The sequence below is a fragment of the Podarcis bocagei genome, assembly GCF_964188305.1.
Source record: "Podarcis bocagei genome assembly, chromosome: 2".
NCBI classification, from domain to species: domain Eukaryota; kingdom Metazoa; phylum Chordata; class Lepidosauria; order Squamata; family Lacertidae; genus Podarcis; species Podarcis bocagei.
The window spans coordinates 65,495,296-65,515,618 of NC_138126.1; the positions used below are offsets into that span (position 1 = coordinate 65,495,296).

At 40.9% G+C, this 20,323-nt stretch overlaps 1 protein-coding gene across 1 annotated transcript in view; it reads left to right on the forward strand.

Annotated features, from left to right (window-relative positions):
* Positions 1 to 6,115: 6,115 nt before the first annotated feature.
* Positions 6,116 to 20,323, forward strand: part of CLINT1 (clathrin interactor 1) — a 64,097-nt gene continuing 49,889 nt past the window's right edge. Inside the window, exon 1 of the mRNA XM_081184945.1 lies at positions 6,116 to 6,401. Within this exon, the coding sequence (XP_081041071.1) occupies positions 6,361 to 6,401 (41 nt within the window). The 5' untranslated portion in view covers positions 6,116 to 6,360. The remainder of the gene's footprint in view (positions 6,402 to 20,323) is intronic.

The window sequence follows — 20,323 nt, forward strand, 5'->3', positions numbered from 1 at the left end:
CTCAGTTTCAAATTTTCAACAACAGCTTAACCTCAAGGTTCAAGCCCCACACTGGGCAAAAGATTCCTGTTTTGCAGGGGGTTGCAGCAGATGACCCTTGTGGTCCCTTCGAACTCTATACAGTCATACTTTGAAAGTCAAACAGAATCTGTTCCGGAAGTCCATTCGACTTCAGAAACGTTCGCCTTCCAAAACGCGGCTTCTGATTTGCTGCAGGAAGTTCCTGCAGCCAATTGAAAGCTGTGGAAGCCCCGTTGGACATTTGGCTTCCAAAAGAATGTTTGAAAACCAGAACACTTTGGGAGCCTGAACGTTTGACTCCCAAGGCTTTTGATTGCCTTTGTTTGCATGTGTTTACATGTGTTTTAAGAACTAGTTTTGTTTGTTAACATTTCTTTTATGTTGTTTCCTGTCCTGGTATCAGTACAAGTGAAGGCCAAATTATAGATTTTATAAATAAATAAATGCCAACTATTTGAAGATGCTGCTTGAAATGTCAGTACAGTACTGACTGAAAAACCCAAAGTGAGTCTGGTTGAATATAGATGACCATTTACCTCACGGGTAATGTATCACTGTAATGTAACCACTTGGTAAGCTAGTCTCCACAATGTCCTGCCAAGTGGCTCAGAGAATTTTACCACATGTGTTATCGTGCACTATAGCAGGAAGGTGGTAGAAGAAAGGAAATAGCAAAAAATTATCTTCATAATTTGGCAAGATGTTACAGGGGCTCAAAACAGATGCACATTCCCCATGAATCAACTTACCACGGTGGTTCTCCTGTTGAATTCTACTATAGATACCACATATAACATATGGTATGCACATTTAACACAATGGAACTTCCTTCTTAGTAAACATAAGCATGGTTTCACTGCTCTTTACACACCACATTATTTTAATGTAGCACTGCACAAAAAAAGCAGGCATGCAAATCTGGTGACTCGGTTAAATTGTGCAGTCTGAAAATAAACTGGTGGTTTAATTCACACTTTTAAATGAAACCTCAGTTTGACCTTAGCTATGAAACTACTAGTGACCTTATGCTTCTCATCAGTCCCTCCTTTGCTTTTAAATAATAATATTGACTTGAACTTGTTTGCGGTTGGTGCTAATAGGGTCAAATCAATTTAAGTGCAACACTTAATATATTCCATAGGCAGATATTTTACCAGTGCATTGAACTGTCATAGTAAGCTGTGACCCCCCCCACACACTTATACACTTTTCCTTATTTAAAAAGAACTATACTCTTTCTTATTTCTTTTCATGATACCTCATTCCAACACAACTTGCACTGCTATTAGTTAAGATGTCAATTCAGTTTCACACCAGTCAAGTCTTATTCCATTGGTTCCAAATAAGCTATTTATGCCTTTGAAAGGCTTCTTACATCATGCAGAAATTATACATATACTCATGCATACTACATAGACTTGACAGAAGGACGCTGCCTGGATGATCATCAATCGCATAGCATTAAGTCTCATGAAGGAATTTGCCTTTCCCCTTTTTTTGCTGCGTTGCATGACTGACAACACATACTCTTCACCTTCCTTTGTCCCATTACTGCACCCATGCACAGTAACTAGTCTTAAATATACCGTACTTACACCGTGAGTATGGCTGCTTTTCAGTTACAGCTCTTTTTTCTTACAGTTTCTAGAAAATTTCTCTGACCCACAGACAGAGATCATTTCTACCCTTCTGTAACCATTTCAGTGTTAATGTTAATATTTATTTTAATCACAGAACAGCACACAGCAGGTCGTTTTGTTGTGCAAACGGAAATGCTTGTGCCAATGGAATGACTGGAAGAGTGTGATGTTGAATATGACCCTTTTATATTTACAAAATGATCACTCAACCACAGAGTGTCAACAACCAGTGCCGAGTGTGGTATAATTGCATTTGTTACCAAAGGCATATTCAATACCATTGCAAAAAGTGTACAGTGGTACCTTGGGTTACATACGCTTCAGGTTACAGACTCTGCTAACCCAGAAATAGTGCTTCAGGTTAAGAACTTTGCTTCAGGATGAGAACAGAAATCGGGTCCGGCGGCACGGCGGCAGCAGGAGGCCCCATTAGCTAAAGCGGTGCTTCAGGTTAAGAACAGTTTCAGGTTAAGAACGGATCTCTGGAACGAATTAAGTACTTAACGCGAGGTACCACTGTATTTAAAAATGGTCCTCTAGATCCCAGTCTGCTAATCGGGTCCCTACCATGCACTCCTCTGCAAATTTTCACTGATCAATTCCCCTCTGCTAGGGCCTTTACTCATGCAACGCTCTCTCAACTTTAGTTACCATGACGCAAGAGCCAAAGGCTGCATTCTAGAAATGTTCTCCCCTAAAATCCAGTCCCTTGCATCTTGTTTTTTTAAAGTTGGCTTTTTAAAATATTGTTGCTTATTTCTGTTTTTGGTAGTCATTTATTTTATTATTTTATTTAGTGCATTTGTACTAAAGGGCTCCCAGAGCGGTTTATACAGTCCAAAGAAATCAGAACCTCCAAATATGCTTGCCTTCCCCACACAAAATGACACAAAAGGGAAAGGGAGCAGGGAGGGAAGTAAACAATAGTAACAGTGAACAAATAGGTCACTTCCGTCCCCCTACCTTCAAACCCCCCCCCCTAAAAAAAAGAAAAATACTTCTGGCCCTGGTTGCATCTGATTTAAGTTCAGGGTTGTTTGTAGGTCTGTAACAGAATACTATCTCTCTTAATCTATGTGTGTGTGTGTTTTTATAGTTGTTGCTGTGGTGATGTATGTGTTCTATACAACTATGCTATACATACACACTAAAGCACCCAGACACAGAAGGGGAGGCAAGGCTGAACCGGGAAGCAAACAAGGAAGTGATATGCAGTTGTATCACTTACATAAACTCAAGCCTGAGTTACTTATTGTAGGGCATGGGATCCAGGAGCTTATTCCAAATGTTTGCATTGCTATATTTCCTTAATCACCTGTAATGATGAGGTTAGGATCTACATGCAACACACTTTTTAGAGAATGCCTCCTCTCCCTCCATGCCTCATTGCAAACGCCCAGATTGACCAAAGGTGCCCTCTTTCAAGCACTATCCTTAAACCACATCTGGACAGCTCCCATCTAGTTATGGGGTTCCTTTTCAGTCAAAGGCTGAGCATTTGTAGGGGGAGGGAGTGTTGAGATACTATCTGTTTATGCTGACTTGAATATTAGGGTTAAATGAGCAGAAATGTGCAGTTTGAGCTGCATTCTAATTGATTTTTTTCCTGTTTTATAAGGGACAATGTAGTTTTTCATCATTACTAACCCAGTCGTTACCTTCAGAGGTACCTAGTAAAACCTACCCAAACTTCTTTCCCACCACACCCATCCTTAATTATTTTAAAGAACGGTGAGAGCTTCGGAGACCAGATACGCAAGCCAAGACTTGAACATTCAGTGATGTTGCAAGATATTCCTTAGCCTTCAGTGTGCTCAGTATGAGTGTCAGGAGGGCTGTTATGTGGGATGAAGTAGTTAAGGCACATCATGATCAGCAATTATCATGAATGAAAAAGAGCATGAGGGGGAGGGGGAAATCTCAAAATCAACTCTATGAACACACGCTTATGCAACTCTAGCAGGTAAATCCCATACATTAAACCGGGAAATATACAAAGAGATCCATGATGACTCCCTGGTTCTCCTTTGAAAAAGTTTGAGGAATAATATGAGGTATAAAAAGATGAAGTCATGTTTGGACGAGAAACTTAGGTAGAGAAAGGATTTATGAGTATGAACTCTGCACTGTTCATTATATCATAAGAGAGTAGTTATAAAAACTGCTTAGTACTCCTGAATAGCTGTGTAATAGCTGAAGACAAATCATGCAATGTGTTGTTGTCAAGTAGGATGAGCCAATATTCTCTTGAGATAGTTTTAATGCCTGAGTCCCCATAGCCTTCCCTTCCATTTGTTTGCGATTTCATGAGAAGAAAATGAGGCTGTGCATGTACAGCATATATGATCCTGACAATGCCCAGGTTTTAATCTCTGGTTTTCTTCTGGAACTCGCTTATTTAGATTTTCTTGAAACCGTTTCTTGAGTAGCCTAGTGCCTTTTGAAGTTCAGCACACCCATAGTTTGCTTCTCCCTTCCACCCATCTCTAACATGTGCCACCATCAATTTCACCCTCTTCCTTCTCCTCCTTCTTGCATTGCTTGAACCAATCAATGTTATGCTTTAGCTTTAAGGACCAGGATTCTGATTTGTAGTGATCTTTGTGACCATCACATTTCTCATCTGATAGTCGCAGCAAGGGGAAATGTTTAAAAAACTTCCAAAATAAAGTCACAGTCCACCAAAGTTATGGAAGTGCAATTTAAATGTTGACAGAAAGAGACTACATAAGGAATGGAGGAGGATAACCCCCCTCACTTTTCTATCAAGTTTTATTTACCTACCTCTATTCCCCCTGAATTGCTCCCAGTTCACATCTAGTGTGAAATGAAATAATAGATGCTAACCCTATGTACTATGAAAATGAATAAATAGTTGCTCTGAATCCCAGAAATATTTGTATTCTCAGTTTAACACTGATTAGTTGGGGGCATTCTGGAACTTGACTCATCCGGCATTATTGAAATCCAACACGAGAAGTGTGAATCCTTTGGGAACAAAGATAGTTTCAGTGTTACAAACTAGCTATATTAGTGCCATTGTAAATACTAACACAGCTCTCTAATATATGCATTGCAGCTGTGAACATCATTTCCTTGATAGCGTTATGACTACCTCAAGTAGTTTTTCACATTCTTCTTTTTTCTTGGTATCAATCCAGACAAAATGTTGAAGAACAGGGAAAGGCCAACTGAAATAGCTTAGAGAAATAGTGAAAACACAATAAATGAAACTTTTTAGGCTGATACTCTGCTTACTAAAATAAAAAAATTTAAAGCTGAAAATTGCCTATAAAAGGCACAAATAGGGACCCTCTTCAAATATGTTCCCTGAAGTGCCATCAGTCTTTAAATACAACTTCAGAAACGTGCCTGTCACATCTCCATTGCTAAAGATATGGGAGGTGACTGGTTGGTGAAGTGATGACATTTCATATAATGTTTTGAACCTTCTCTAGCTCAATCTTTGGTAGAGATCATCACTCACAAAGAACACCCTACCTGGCTTGGCCAATTCATAAGCATATAATTTCAGGTTACCTCTGCTTATATAGAATCAGCAATATGTGGTCTGCATACATGGTACCATTTCCCAGTTATGGATGGTTTGTGAGCATCTGTAATGATGAGAGAAATAGTCCCCATGCGCCACAACTATTACACATGCAGCACATAACTAAACTATGAAACTCATTCCCAGAGGAGCCAGTGATGGCCACCAGCTTGGATGGCTGCAAAAGAGGATTAGAAATGAAGGATAAGGCTATATATGGCTACTATCCACGATGGTTATACTCTGCCTCCAGTTAGAGGCTCAATGCTTCTGAATATCAGTCGCTGGAAAGCAATGAAAGACAGAGTGGTCTTGTGCTCCCATCCTATTGCAGGTTTCCTGCAGGTTGCCCACTGTTTGAGAACAGAATGCTGGACTCAATATGCCAACTGGCCTGATCCAGCTCCTCTTACATTTGTTGCACAACTCCTGGTTTTTCTAGATTGTCATCATTGTGGTTGCTGCAATTTTATGCCTCAATAGAGACAAATCATGAGTTTTTAGAATTGAGATTCTAGCTAGCATGACTGCAGCAGAGAACTTCACATAATTAACTATTCTCCTTATTATTATTATTAAAGATTATTCTCCTTTTTTCTCGCACTGGTTTGTACAGGACAAACGTTGGCCTAAAGAAGCTCGGCTTCTTCTCTGCAGAAGCCTCCTCCACCGTTTCTTCTCCTCTTCCAGTAAATCCAACTGAAGCCTAGAGCAAGATCCCAAAAAGAAACAACTTCAATTCCCAGCAAGCCATGCGGAGGGGACCGCCCTCTAAGAAGCTTCTCCCCGGACTACATCTCCCAGCATGCTGCGCGGCGGAATCCCTCTGCCTCTCTCTCAACGAGGCCCGGCGTTCCCGGCCGCCTTTCGGCTGGACTTCTTGTCCCAGCAGGCCTTGCGGCCCAGCGCTGCCGGTTTCCGGGGGGCAGGACCGATCGCTTCTCTCTCTCTCGCCGTCTCTGTGCCGTTGGCGAAGCTGAGGTGGTGCTGCGAGGCGAGACAGGCCTGGCGCTGCCGCGGCGGAGAAGCAGCTAGCCGGACTCCTGCCGGAGGAGGAGGAGGAGACCTGGGACGCGCTACTAGGGGCCTAGGCCGGGAGGGGAAGCTCTCCGCGCCGCCACGACGACGACGACGACGACGGCCAAGATGCTCAATATGTGGAAAGTCCGGGAGCTGGTGGACAAGGCGTGAGTATTATGGGGTGTCGGGAGGGGGGCATCTGTGTGTCTTGTCTGGCTGCCCCTCAGCCCGCGCGCCCCCACTCTTACTAAACTCTTACTACGCCCTTACTCCTCGATCGCGTCCCGTTGATCCAGTTCCCTTCCCATTATCCTCCGTCTGCCCAGCCACGTTTTCTGTAACGTCCACCTTTGCTCCCACCCCGAATTAGGGTCTCACCGTCTAGCCCTCCTGCGCACCCTCCCCGTCCCGGGTCCTTCTCAGGATCCCTCCCGTGCTGCCCCCTGCGCCTGCTCTGCCCTCCTCCTGGCCCTCTTTTGCAGTTTGTCGTTCTCGCCGAAACTTCTTACGTTTCACTTGGCTGTAACTGATACATGTACCTGCCGGTGCTCACGACCTGGTCTTTCCCTTCCAGTAGGATCTCGACCTCTTTGTAGTTGACTCTCCCCACAAGAGAGATATTTTTGCTACTTATTGGGGATCTTGGCCCTTTGACTCCCCATCGAACTTAACGTCTCTACTAGGGCCCATATGCTTTCAGTTTTTCCTTTTCCTTCCGAGGATCTCTTTCTTCCTTTCGCAGCACCACACTCCTCTTAAGCCGTAACACTTGCTGAACAAGTCATATTCAACCTTCGGTGGAAGCGCATGACTGTCTGAGCCTGCCCTTGCTGATTTGGAGCAACCTCTGAACTTCCATCGGCATTTGGAATAGTGGCAGTGCCTATTCCCATTTTTAGAAATAGCTAGGCTACCTAAACTATTCTACTCCCCCCACCCCCTCACCAAGTCTTAGTGAAGTGGTGGAGGAAACGGAACTTCATGCAGGAAGTAAAAACTTGGTATTTCAGCTAGGGTAGTGTTGGTGAGGCGGGGGGTTACTACATGTACCAGGTACCATTTTGAGATCATGGCATTCCTTTAAATTAACTTGTTTCAAGCACAACAGCCATAGTAAGTCTCAAAACTGCCAGTAAAAAAAATGGGGGCTGGGCAGTCACACAATATTTTGCACCACCCTTGCTTGTGGGCAGGGAGCAACACACATGCTCACTCCGCCTAAAAGTGCAGCTCTTGTGTAATGCTTCTCAAAACATGATATTGTTAATGTAATTCTCAAGAACGCTAACTTTCAGGAACTGTCTTTTAATCAATGTTAGAAAGGGCAAAAGAAGTATGCCTTGAATTCTTCCTGCTATCAGCACCTTGCACTATCTTGTGAAACGCCCAGCGGAAACTTCTGTAGAGTCAAAAGGAAAGCTTACTTTTAGAGACCTCTGTGAAGAGAACATTTGCTAAATAAACTTCCATATATGTAATGGCACTTTGTGAACTTTTGGTGGTTACAGTGTTCATCGTGAATGTTGATATTTAAAGAGACTATATACAGTGTTTTAATCCATCAAAATATGTTGGTGCTTTAATAATTGTGATTTACAGGTACTTCTCTGCAGTGAAAACATTACAAGACAGTTGCTGTGTTATCTATCACAAAAGAAAGAAGCCTTGGTTTCATAGTAATTGAGTAGAGGAATGTGTGAAACAGAGCATTTAACATTTCTATACACACAGTTACATTGATAGTGGGATACTGTGAGTGTTTTCAAATTTAGTAATTTACTTTGACATACATCTCTTAGGTAATATTGGAGAATATATATCACAGGTTTGATTTCTGTTCCTGTCTTAGTTTGTATTTACAGGTTTGCAAATATGTTGTAAATGAAGGTAAGATGCTGTTGTCTGCTGTTGGCATATAGCAGCGTTGCAGTACCTATAGGTGTCCAGATGTAGTTGGACTCCAACTCCCATCAGCCTCTGCCACTAGACAGCAACCAGAGTTTATAGGATATGGAATTCAGCAACATTTGGGGGGCTAAGTTCCTCATCCTACCTATAATAGGACTACTGAATCACAGATGGGGGAAAGAATTGCCCCTCCAAAAATAACACTCTGAAATCCAAGACACAATGCATACCAGTGCACCAAAAGCTTCATAAAAAAAGTTTTCAGAAGACATGTGATTGGGATTTGGGTCACTTTTCAGAAAGTAATGCCTGTAACACTGTTTAAGACAGCTCAGAGTAGCTCTCTGCTGTTGTATAAAAAGAACCCTATGCTAACTTCAGGGCAGAACGTAGGTAACATTTGTTCAAAGAATAGCATCAGTTCTAAGTGAAGACAACAGTGCTTTCATGTACATCAATCTTGGCTTTAAAAGGCTTGCTTATTTTTAGACCTACCCTGACCTTGAAACCACATAGAGCATCTGACGTATATTACTGAATTCTTCTATAAGTTCACAGAAACCATGAAGCTGAAAATATATTGATTGAGAAATGATCTCAGTATACCCATGATTCCCCCATGTGTTAAATATTTGTTGCAAAGTTCGATATCTGAATTGACACGGTCGGTTACATATTTCACAACAACTGGGCTTAACTGATGGTGTAGTCACTGTGTCATTTTCAGCCTCCCCAAGTGCACCAGCCCCCCCAAACGTAGGTTGTTTTCATACACCAGCAAATGGACCCAGATTATTTCCCTGCCCCCTGGCACTGCAATTTGCAGCTTGCTTGTCTGTCTTGAGACCCAACAGATCCTTGGTTTTCCCAGCTCTGCCCCCTTCCCACCCTTGAAAGCTGTTTTAGAGCTTTATGCTGGCTACTGCTGGTGTGGATACTGCCCGCTTGGACTTTCAGTGAGCGGAGCAGGGACCACTTTAGATACATCCACCTCAGCCAAACTTTCTCCAGTGTGATAGATTAGAGACTTGGGGTTGCTGTTTCCAATTTCCTTTGGCTCTCTTGCATTATCAGCATTATTTATCAAGACATTGGTTCACATACTCTTGTGCTCAGCACTGTACAAATGCCTAACAAAAACTTCCTACCCCAACTGGCTTGCAGGTTATGGCAGTTAGTTAAGTGTTTGTCAATTGTTGCTCCCACCAGGAGCCCCTATATTTGTTTATAGGATATCTCTCTCCTTTCAGCATAAATTATCTTAAAATGGCTTATGCAAATTATCATAAAAACAATAAAATTCCATATCAAAATTAAATGCCAGTAAAGGCAACAAACAGAGGACATAAAAAACCCACCTAATAAAGGGATATTAAATATAACTAAAAACATGGCAGAACAGGGCAGTCTGAGTCTCTTGTCTAAAAAGATAACTGACCACCAGGCAAATATGCTGAGAAGAAAGTTCTACAATATGACTGCCTTCACAGAAAAAAACAACTCCTCACTGGTTGCTACCCACCTAAACTCTGAAGATGGGGTACCTGCTGAAGGATCTCGATGTAATTTTCTCATTTCATGGGCCAGCTTGCATGGGAGTTGGCAATGTTTCATGTAAAGATGATTTAAGAAAGGGGCAAAAACTTCTGTTTGTGTGCTTGTTGCTTATTTTCCCCCTCTGCTTTTAGGCTTAAGGGAATGCTTTATCTTCTCATTCCCCTCTGTTTGGCATAATTCCTGTATGAATTCTGACTAAAAGTTCTTACTGTTGATATATCTTAATTCCTTGAGGCTGCAATCCTGTTCATACTTCCATGTGATTATGTCCATTAAACACAGGGCTTGTAAAACTTGTTGCTCAAGGTGATGCTTGGTTTTAATACTAGAGAGTTGAGTAGAACTCAGTGTGGAGGAAAAAAAACAGTGAAAGAAAAGATTATGCTTGCCACAGGAAGGTAAGGAGTAGTTTGGGGCTCCAACCAACCAGCTTATGTAGCTCTGTTGCTATATATAGTCAAGAGGATTTTGTATCTTTCATTTTATCCCTTCTGCTTCCAATGGAGGAGCTCACATACAGAGGAGTTTAGAAATAATTCATCATGGAAATAGTGCCACATACCACAAGAGCTATACAAGAATTCCTCTAGTGTGTCGATTTTTAGAGTGAGGTACTGTCTGCCTGAAGATGTAATTGCTGCTTGCAGCCCTCTCATCTGAGTGTACTTGTCTTTTCTGGGCTAAATTACAGTCTTTCAAGTTAATTTTAAACTTGTAACATTTGAACAAACATAACCTTTGATTTTTATGAGCCTGAAGCAGCTTTTATTAACTGGGTGAAATTGCACATCGGCAAGTAACGAATAACACTGAGAAACATTTATCCTAAGCTAAGCAGAGTTTAGTCAAGTTGATAACTTAAATCTTTCTAACCTATTTGATCAAGAATGATCCGGGTACTGCATGGTGGTTGATTCATGTGACAGCTCCCATATTGAATACTACTTGACTGATTTCATAGTAGATTCTTTTGGTGTGACTTCACCGTTAACTGTGTTGAAGAATGATAGTTTCTTTCTTCCCCCACCTCTGTGCACTCCAGTTCTACACTTTGGTTGCACAGTTATAGTTAGTATTTTGTAATGTGCGTGTTTAGAATTTCCTCCTTTTTAGATGTTGAGCAAGATACTGAATCATGCTGTCTTCCCTTAACGTAAAGTATTGTGCATACAGATTTGGGAAGAAAACAACCCACCTGTTGTTAAGCCTTTTATCTTTTAAAAAGGGATTCCATGGTTCATTTTACAGAAATCAGAGTGGGGGTGGGATGCTTCACTTTCTGTGATAAACTCTTCCTCAAATATATTTCACCTACCTGAGTTTGTATATTTAATAGATGGCATTTAGTCCATGCAGCTAATGAGTATTAGAATGTGGGTGGTGGTTCAAAATTCACTTTGTGAAAGTTCTTTTAATGTTCTGTTATTGGTTTTCAATATATAATTACAACGAGAGATGAGAACGAGTAAAAATTTAAAAGTGCCTGTTGATTTAGTTTGACAGGATTACTCATCCATATGTAATATCTTTGATAAACTCTGTTTGTCAAAGTTCAAAGAATATGTTAAGCCATGATAATGTGATACTTAACCCTAAACCATCACTGTTATTTTTTAAAAAAATCAATCTTGTTGAGTTTAGTTAGATCAAGAAAAATAAGCTCGTTGCTTATGTTGAGTCTAATTATTTTATAAGGCATCTCTTTCTCTAACTTGTACACAGTTCTATAACCTGTTACATTTGTGACTTTAACAAAGAAGAATGAACTCTAGTATTATCTGTCTGAGAGTGACCTATGGTGAACTATTCCAACCTTCAAAATAAAAAAAATTCCTTCCTTTTTTATTTTGACTATGGCAGACCAACACGGCTACCTATCTGTAACTATTCCAACCTTGTATTTAAGCACTTGCCTGGTAGCCCTGGGCAACCAGGAGTTCCATGTAGATGGAGAGTGGATCAGGTATTCCGTCTCTCCTCAGCAACAAGCAACAAAACCTTTCAGACCATAAATTCCTAGTCCAGTGGGTTGCTACTGGAGGGATGGAGTTCTCTGTGCCTCCTCTGCCAGCCCCCATCACGCTAATAAAATTTCTTGTAGGCGAGTAAATTTTGTGGGCTTGTTTATAAAGCTGAACTATTCATTGTCATGGTGAGAACAATAACTTTGAAACACAACGAGAAATAATTTTGTTAAGGGTCTCAGGGAGACCTAGTGTTATAGAACAGCCTTCTTCAAACTAGTGACCTACATAAGTTTTTGACCATAAATTCCCTCAGCCTCAGTCAGTGCAACATATAAGGCTGCCCTATGCACCAGGTTGGGTAAGGCTATGATAGGGTGATATTGTGGCAGTAGGCTATAAGAGTAATGTTCATCAGCAGTTCAGCTAAATCATATGCAAGGTGCATGAGTCCAGCTCAACTTTTTCATGTCGGTTTCAGCTGAGTGCTGTGAATTGTCAGGTCCATATGACTACACTGTAGTTGTAGCTGCCTTGGCTTCTGCACTGGCTGAAAAGACTTTAAGGTGGGATGGCTAGCCTGTAACCTTCCTGATGTTTTGGGAAGTTTTTAATGTCTGATGTTTTATCTCATCTGAAAGATGAGAAGTTTCTGCTTAGCAACAAACTATATGTTTCCAGTTTTACCATCAAACTGTGGTTTTGCCATTACAGTGGTACCTCGGGTTACAAACAGTCCTGCTTACAAACACTTCAGGTTACGAACTCCACAAACCCAGAAGTATGTGTCTCGGTGGCTGGGGTATAAATTATTATTGTGATTATTGTTGTTGTTGTTGTTCACATCAGCCACAACCAGCATGGCCAACAATCACAGATGCAGGGAATTTTAGTCCAGTAACATCTGGAGGACCACAGGCTTGCCACCCCAGCTTACAGATTTTACCTGGCTCACCTCTCGCATGCCCCTTTCCTGTCTGTTTCTTTGGAGTTGAGTGGTATGAAAGTATCAGGATGGCTTTAACACCTTATTTTTGTGATTGTAAGTTGCTTTAAGCCGCTTTTAATACTGTGTTTTAATGTTGTAACCTGCCCTAGTATCTTATGGTAACAGTACTTTATTTAGTTCTGATATCTTCTCTGGTCAGATAGGGTTTGCAGGTTTTTGAAGCAGTGGGTGCATTCAGATGTAATGGCAAACCATTACATGAGCACACACTAGCTTTCAGACTCCCATCTTTCCCTAACACTTATGGATACAGTGGTACCTTGGGTTACGAACTTATTTCGTTCCGGAAGTCCATTCTTAACCCGAAGCATTCTTAACCTGAGGCGCGCATTCCCTACATAGGCCTCCTGCGCCCTGGAAGCAGATTACGTTCATATCCTGTGTCAAAGTTCGCAACCCGGGACACCTACTTCTAGGTTTGTGGAGTTCATAACCCAAAGCGTTTGTAAGCAGGACTGTTTGTAACCCGAGGTACCACAGTAATGGCAAAACCACAGTTTGATGGTAAACTGGAAACATATAGTTTGTTGCTAAGCAGAAACTTCTCATCTTTCAGTTATTGTGGAACTCCAAGTTTGACTTGAGTCAGATAAAATGAGGAAATGCACTATAAGCACTGGTGGCTATATTATATTACTTCATATTTCTATAAAAGCATAGGCTGTTTTTTGATACATAGGTACCTAGCAGTGGTGGGGCTCCTAGCACTGCAGCACATAATTGCACTGCTATGTTGTTGGTAACAACTTGGAGCTGCTTGCCAAGCTGTTGCAATGAGACAGGTAATGATTTTCAGCTGGTATAGGGTCCTTGTTCCAAATGGAGAAATAATTTTAAATCCACATACAACTTAGACTGAAGTAAAAAAAAACAATGTTGTGAGCATTCTGTAGAAAAGTGTAGAATGGCCTTTGGATATTAGCAGAGGGGGGTTGATCCTGTAACCAGTCACTCATTTCCTAGTATGATCATGTCTAACGCAAAAGAACAGTTTGGGGGGATCCATCTTCTTAGAGAGCAGGCATAGGCAAACTCGGCCCTCCAGATGTTTTGGGATTACAACTCCCATCATCCCTAGCTAGCAGGACCAGTGGTCAGGGATGATGGGAGTTGTAGTCCCAAAACATCTGGAGGGCCGAGTTTGCCTATGCCTCTCTTTGAATGTGTGATCCCAACAGAGATGTAGATGGATTTGTGGGGACTTGGTAGATCTGATGCCCTCCCTCTTTGCATTAAGACATCATTCTACAACACGTATGGAAGTTGGGGCTTGTATTGAACAAAGTCATCCCATTAGTGCAAGGACTTCATATGCCTGTCTCAGATCTGTTCTGAGGGTCCCCCCAACCCCCTGGAACAGATCTGGGGATATGTGGGAAGAGGAGAGGTGCAGGCATATGTCCTTGTGCTAATAGAACACCTTGGTTGGATACAACCCCTGGAATCTAGATACTTATGGTATACTGGTTTATCTTGGATAGGAGGAACTCAAGAGTCTTTCCCAGGTACTCTTAAATGCTATCTCTGCATGCCACCTCCACCCTTGACCTTTTCATGTTTCACTGCTGCTAACACTGCTGACACTGCTGCTAAATACAGGGATGTAACAGCACTTCATGAAGTAGCATGTGGCTGCAGTTTCTGAAGGGGTATTATTGTGACTTTTAAAAAACATTTTGCATTACAGTTTCTCAAGATGCTGTCTACCAGTTCAAGTAGATTGCATATCTTGGTTTTCACTAAAATAGTTTTAAAACTTGCGGACGTTGAAAAAGTCACTTGGTGGAGAAGGTAAAGTGCTTAGAAAATGAACTCTGTATCCTTTGTGCTAGAGTGCACTGGCATGCTCAGATATAGCAAGGTTCATTGCTTTAGCCACAACAGGGTTTTTAATGGTTGAAATGGGAGAGTCTTGGTACAATGGAAACAAATGATTGTTCTTCCTCCAGTATCATTTGTTTCCAAAATACAAACATACAGTGTAATCTCCAGACCATTGTTGTGAAGCAGATTTGTAAAGGCCTGGGAAAAACCAAGGAACTTCAGGGAGGAATGTTATTTTCTCTTTGTCTTCTGACGGCTGAAATGGAAAACCCTGACATTTTGGGGAAATAGGTGAAAACTCATACATTTATTTTTCTTTAAGGGTGCTAAATGAAATTACCTTTTAAGCAATGTTTGGAAACAGTTGTTAGTCATTTTATACTGCTGCATTTGATTAGATTACAAAGCCCTGGTGTTGGCAAAGTGCTTCCAAACCAGAAGGGCAATCTGTGAGTCTTCCAGGCATATTGTTCCTGTACCATGGTTGTAAAGCCTTTTGTGCAGCACAGCTTCTAACCCTTACATGCCACTTGCTTCCTCTATCTTCTGCATCAAGTGAAAAAATTGATGAGCATTTTAAAATATGTGTATGTGCGTACAGGAACATAAAATCACACAAGGGATAGATGTACATGTGAAAAGAATATTCAAAGCTGCCATTTTCTGAGTCCATGAAGCTTAGCTTGAAGTTTCAAGATAAGACGTCATGGATCTTTCAGATGCTTATTTCTCTACAAATTATAATCAACTTGAGTTATGTTAGTATTTACAAGAATATATTATTTACTTGGATGAGTCAGGATATAAATAAATATGAGCTGAAGATAGCTAATTTTGTCTCCAGTTACCATGACACACGCTGTATATGATAATGATGTACTATTGGCTCACAATCTAATGAAGTTTAACTGACTATACAGATTTATTGCTACAGTGGTGCCTCGCAAGACGAAATTAATCCGTTCCGCGAGTCTCTTCGTCTTGCGGTTTTTTCGTCTTGCGAAGCACGGCTATTAGCAGCTATTAACAGCTTAGCGGCTTTAAGAAAAAGGAAACAAACTCGCAAGAACTCGCAAGACGTTTCGTCTTGCGAAGCAAGCCCATAGGGAAATTCGTCTTGCGGAACGACTCAAAAAACGGAAAACTCTTTCGTCTTGCGCGTTTTTCGTCTTGCGAGGTACCACTGTACTTCATAATTACATTATAGCAACATTCTTTTATTTTCTATGTTTTCTTGCTTAAAAACCCCAACTGCCTCCTTTAGGCATGCTGGAACCCTGACATGTTGTAAGAAGGCATTGACCACTTACCTGTCCCCACTGGCCTTTCTAATGAGCCAGGAAGGACTCTGGCACTCATGTGGTGGTTTTCACATTTCCAAAGTTCATGCCCACATCCTCAGGCTATACATACTGTTTTCAAACCCAGATTATAATAAATTTAGAGCACAGAAAATGAAGGTTTCCAAATGGCAAAATGAAGATATGTTTGGATTGCAATTCTGCGACCTACATGGAAGCAGGTTTCATTGAATTTGCAGGGGCTAATTTCCGAGTAGGCATGTACAGACTAGCATTAGTCTGTATTCAACAGTGGCAGGTTTAGTTGTATCCAGTGTTGTTGCTCAGCTGATGGTAAGGTCAGTAGAATGGGGAAGGAAGCCATTTTCAGTGTCCCCACACTGCAGCCCACCCCGCTTTAAAATCTGCTCCAGAGGTTTGAAGTCTCTCGAAATCAGATTTATGGAGGACATGGGGGCTGCAGAGGTGGGGTAGAATTGTTGACATTTGCCGCCTCTGTGTTTTGCTGACAGAAGCCTTACCATCAGCTGAGTGACACAGCTGAATGCAACTCATAGAATGCAGCGGTTGATCGAGCTGTCTTGAGCAGCAAGTGTATTTGTTTCAATAAAACAAAATAAAACAAAGACTTCTATTTTTGCAAGAGTGCCAAAATTAATTTTGCACTTAAAAAGTACCTAGTGTTTTGTCTGTACACATACAGACAAACACACACATATGCATGTATTGTACATATGATTGTATATTATCTCCTTCCTGCCCTCCTGGAAGAGTCTCTTTTTTAAACAAAACCTGGAAATGGGTTATTCAGAACTTCTGGACATGAAGTAGTGAAGAGTCATACATATTTGACACCATACTATTCATGAATACTGAGAAGACTGAGATTCACTAAATCAGTAGTGGGTTTAAGTTTTACTTAACAGTCTCACTTTTTCTTTACATTTCCTCATATTATGGGCTGTATATGCTTGTACTTTTTCTTGTAATCATGTCTCTCTTATTTCAGTCACCTATTACTAACTACCGTTGTTGTTTGGTTCATGTTGATAGCGGCTCATAAATTACTTGTTGATGACTACAACTATGAGGATACCCAGCTTTCTTCCAGGAACATTGAGAAGCCAGTTTTACTTGTCCCTCTAGCCTCATTTCCATTTACTTCTGGGCCATAATCAAATTTATTTCAATGGTCTCTTCTTTGGTGATCACTTGTAGCTGAGTAAGATTGTCTTTAATGAATATGGTCTTAGCAGTTTGTCCAAAAGTGACTGTGGAGGCCAATTCTGGATCCACACGTCCTTCCACATTGGGGACATAGGTTTCTGGGTGGGAGTTGATCATGGTGAGGATTTGCCAAACGTGCCTTCCTCTTAGCTTGTTTCTCCCTTTCATCCGGAATTCGTGCTTCTTCAAAATCCGTGATGCCTTTGGTGAAGGCTGTTCTCCAACTGGAGTGCTCACAGGCCAGTGTTTCCCAGTTGTTCGCATTTATACTACATTTTTTTAAGATTTGCCCTGAGAGCGTCTTTAAACCTCTGTTGTTGTCCTCTGGCATTACACTTACCATTCTTAAGTTGGGAATAGAGTAGTTGCTTTGGAAGATGATAATCAGGCATCCGAACAACATGGCCAGATCAACAAAGTTGATGTTGAATAATCATTGCGTCAACACTCATGATCTTTGCTTCGTCCAGTACACTGGCATTGGTTTGCCTGTCTTCCCAGGTGATATGTAAAAAATTTCAGAGACACTGTTATGAAATCTTTCGAGGAGTTAGAGATGGCTTTTATAAGTAGTCTATGTTTCACAAGTGTACAGTAAAGTTGGGAGTACAATGGTAATAGCAGTTTGGTTATAGTGACCCTGCAATAGAGGGTCACTGCATTACAAACTGTTAGGTTGTCACCCCAATAGTAAGAGAGGATGTAAGTTTGCAGTATTTCAAAATATTTTCTTCATTCAGATTTTCTTTTGAGAGCGGGTGTCTTTGAGTTGTCTGCATGGTATTATGAGCTATTCAGTGAGTAGGTTCTACTTCTTGGCCTAGAAACAGCATATATAAAGGTTATGATGAGTGATCTGTCAGATTACATTATTCAGCTGATGATAAAATTACAGCCTCATATTTATCTCCTGCTATTTAACCTACCTGAAAACTTCCTTTTTAGAGGGTCATCTAACATTACTTGGTATTCAAGATTTATTTGGGTCAACATAAGACATCAATCTTAAAGCAAGGGGACAGTTTGATCATGGTATTTAAGCGGCATTTAACCCTCCGCTGTGTGAGCTAACCTCTCCAGCTGCTGATAATGCTGAGGAACAATGACCTATTTTGGTGCTTTCAAAAAAACAACAAAAACCACCAAACAAACAATGGTGCATTTACATGCAAAGTGTTGATAGTTCTCCTGCCTAGTTGTGTCTGCTTAGCTTTCCTGTGAGAGAAGGAACTTAGTGAGGTCTCTATAAAGAGATTTTTAAAACATGGTAGACAATGCATGCATATAAAATAAGAATGTCTATCAGGTTGTTTTCACAGGCAGTATTTTTCTCAATGTCCTTGTATCTGGAAGCTCAGTGAAGTATTCACTACCAAGGAGAACACTGATCTAGATAACATGTTGGAAACTGCAGTTTAGTTAGTGCTTCTTTGGAGAAACACTTCTGTCTAAAAATTAAGTGTGTACACCTTGAATCTGCCACTAAGACAAGAGGCTTTAAAAGGTGGGTGTGTAACAATGTTTCTTGTGCTTCTTAAATCATCCCTCTAATTATATTCTCAATGCAACCTAGACATCTCTTTGCTTCTATCTGCCAGGCTTCTGCGTGCATGGCTTTTACCATGTGGCCTTTTAGCTCCTGTTCAGGTCCTCCTCCCTTTAGTGCCACTTCTCTGCTGCACATACGCAGGCTTTATTTGTAAATCATTGTCCCTTTTTTGTAAATTCAAATATTATTATTTATTAATGTTTGGGTCTCCTTTTACATGTGTCTCAATGTGATTTCCATATGTCTTGATATGATTTGCAAACATATAATAAGTATAATAAAAACAACTAAATTCTGTTTTTAAAAAAATACAAAAAGCAATCAAAGTTGAACACCTAAGGCCACAACTTTTCCATCCATCTGTCACAATAAAAATGTATTGTGTTTCAAGAAAGTACAAATGGGGAGCACCTGTCATGTCTCAGTAGGGATGTTGTTCCACAAACAGGGACATTCACACTGAAAGCATTCCTATGAGCTACTGTGGTGGAGGCTTCAGAATTTTTAAGTCTTTAAGGAAAAACCCTCCTACAGAAAGCAGTAATATTCTGGGCATATACTGGTTAGGGTGGTCTCTCAGATACCTGCTTCTTCTAGAGTTTCCTAGCCTAAATCAATAATCAGAGTCCAAAGATGAACTTCAACTGCAGTCTCCATCATAGCTAATCCAGTGGCACTAGATCAGGAGTTACCAATTTTTTTGGACCAGTAGACACATCTAAAATTTTGAGAGGGTGCTTTGGGCACCTGTAGTAAAATAGCTGCTGTGTGGTGGGGCGGGGGGGGGGGCATAACACAAAATAGCTATTTTGGGGAAGCATGGCATAACACAAAACCACCTTATGCATGCCATGGTTAGTCAGCTATGTCCTGTTGGTCCTGATTGTGGAGATCACAGAGTATTTATTTTACACACTGAGGGGTGCAGTTGCGGCCTATTGGCAACAAAGAGCATTCCTCAGTACCAGGAAAAATACTCAACACTACATTTTCACACTACATTCACATTTCTCAGAAATTGCTTAGAAGGTCGCTGCACATTTTGTCCCATCACCTTCTTCCCAGGAGGACTACACTTGAAACTTTTATTTGTATACCACCCTTCCCGGCTGAGACTGGGCTCAGGGTGGCTAACATCAAATATATAACATTGGTATAAAATCAAACAATAATTAAATTACCTCCTAAAAACAAGTCAGGATCAAATTAAAATCTAATTAGATGGCTATCCACAGGATTAGGGTTGGGAACAGTAAATGTTCATCAGGCCCAACTGTTTAGGCTGTTCTTATATGGGCCTGTGAGAATGCTGGGAGGCCTCTTTCATACCAGTTCTTATACAAAAAGAGAAGGGGAGTCAGGCTGAGCCCTGACCAAAGGCCTGGCGGACAAATCCATCTTACAGGCCCTGCGGAAAGATGTATTGGTGACCTCTGCATTACATGATTGGGTGGACTTTCAGTGATTTTTATCAAATGCCGCTTTTGAATAAAATGATGAATGTGGATCATGTTGATTATATGCAGGCCTTAATTTGATCCAACTTCCTTTGTAGCTTAACACCAAACTTTATTTTGAGTGACAGCATGTATGCTATAGATAGGTTAAATGATGAAGATGAATGAGTTGAGTATAGTTTTTTGCCTCACTGCTAAGAACCAACAAGTAGTCCTACTATGGATTGTGCATTCATATTAAATTTCCATTATGGTTAACTTGCATATTTTTAATACTAGCTAAGTGAGCGCTT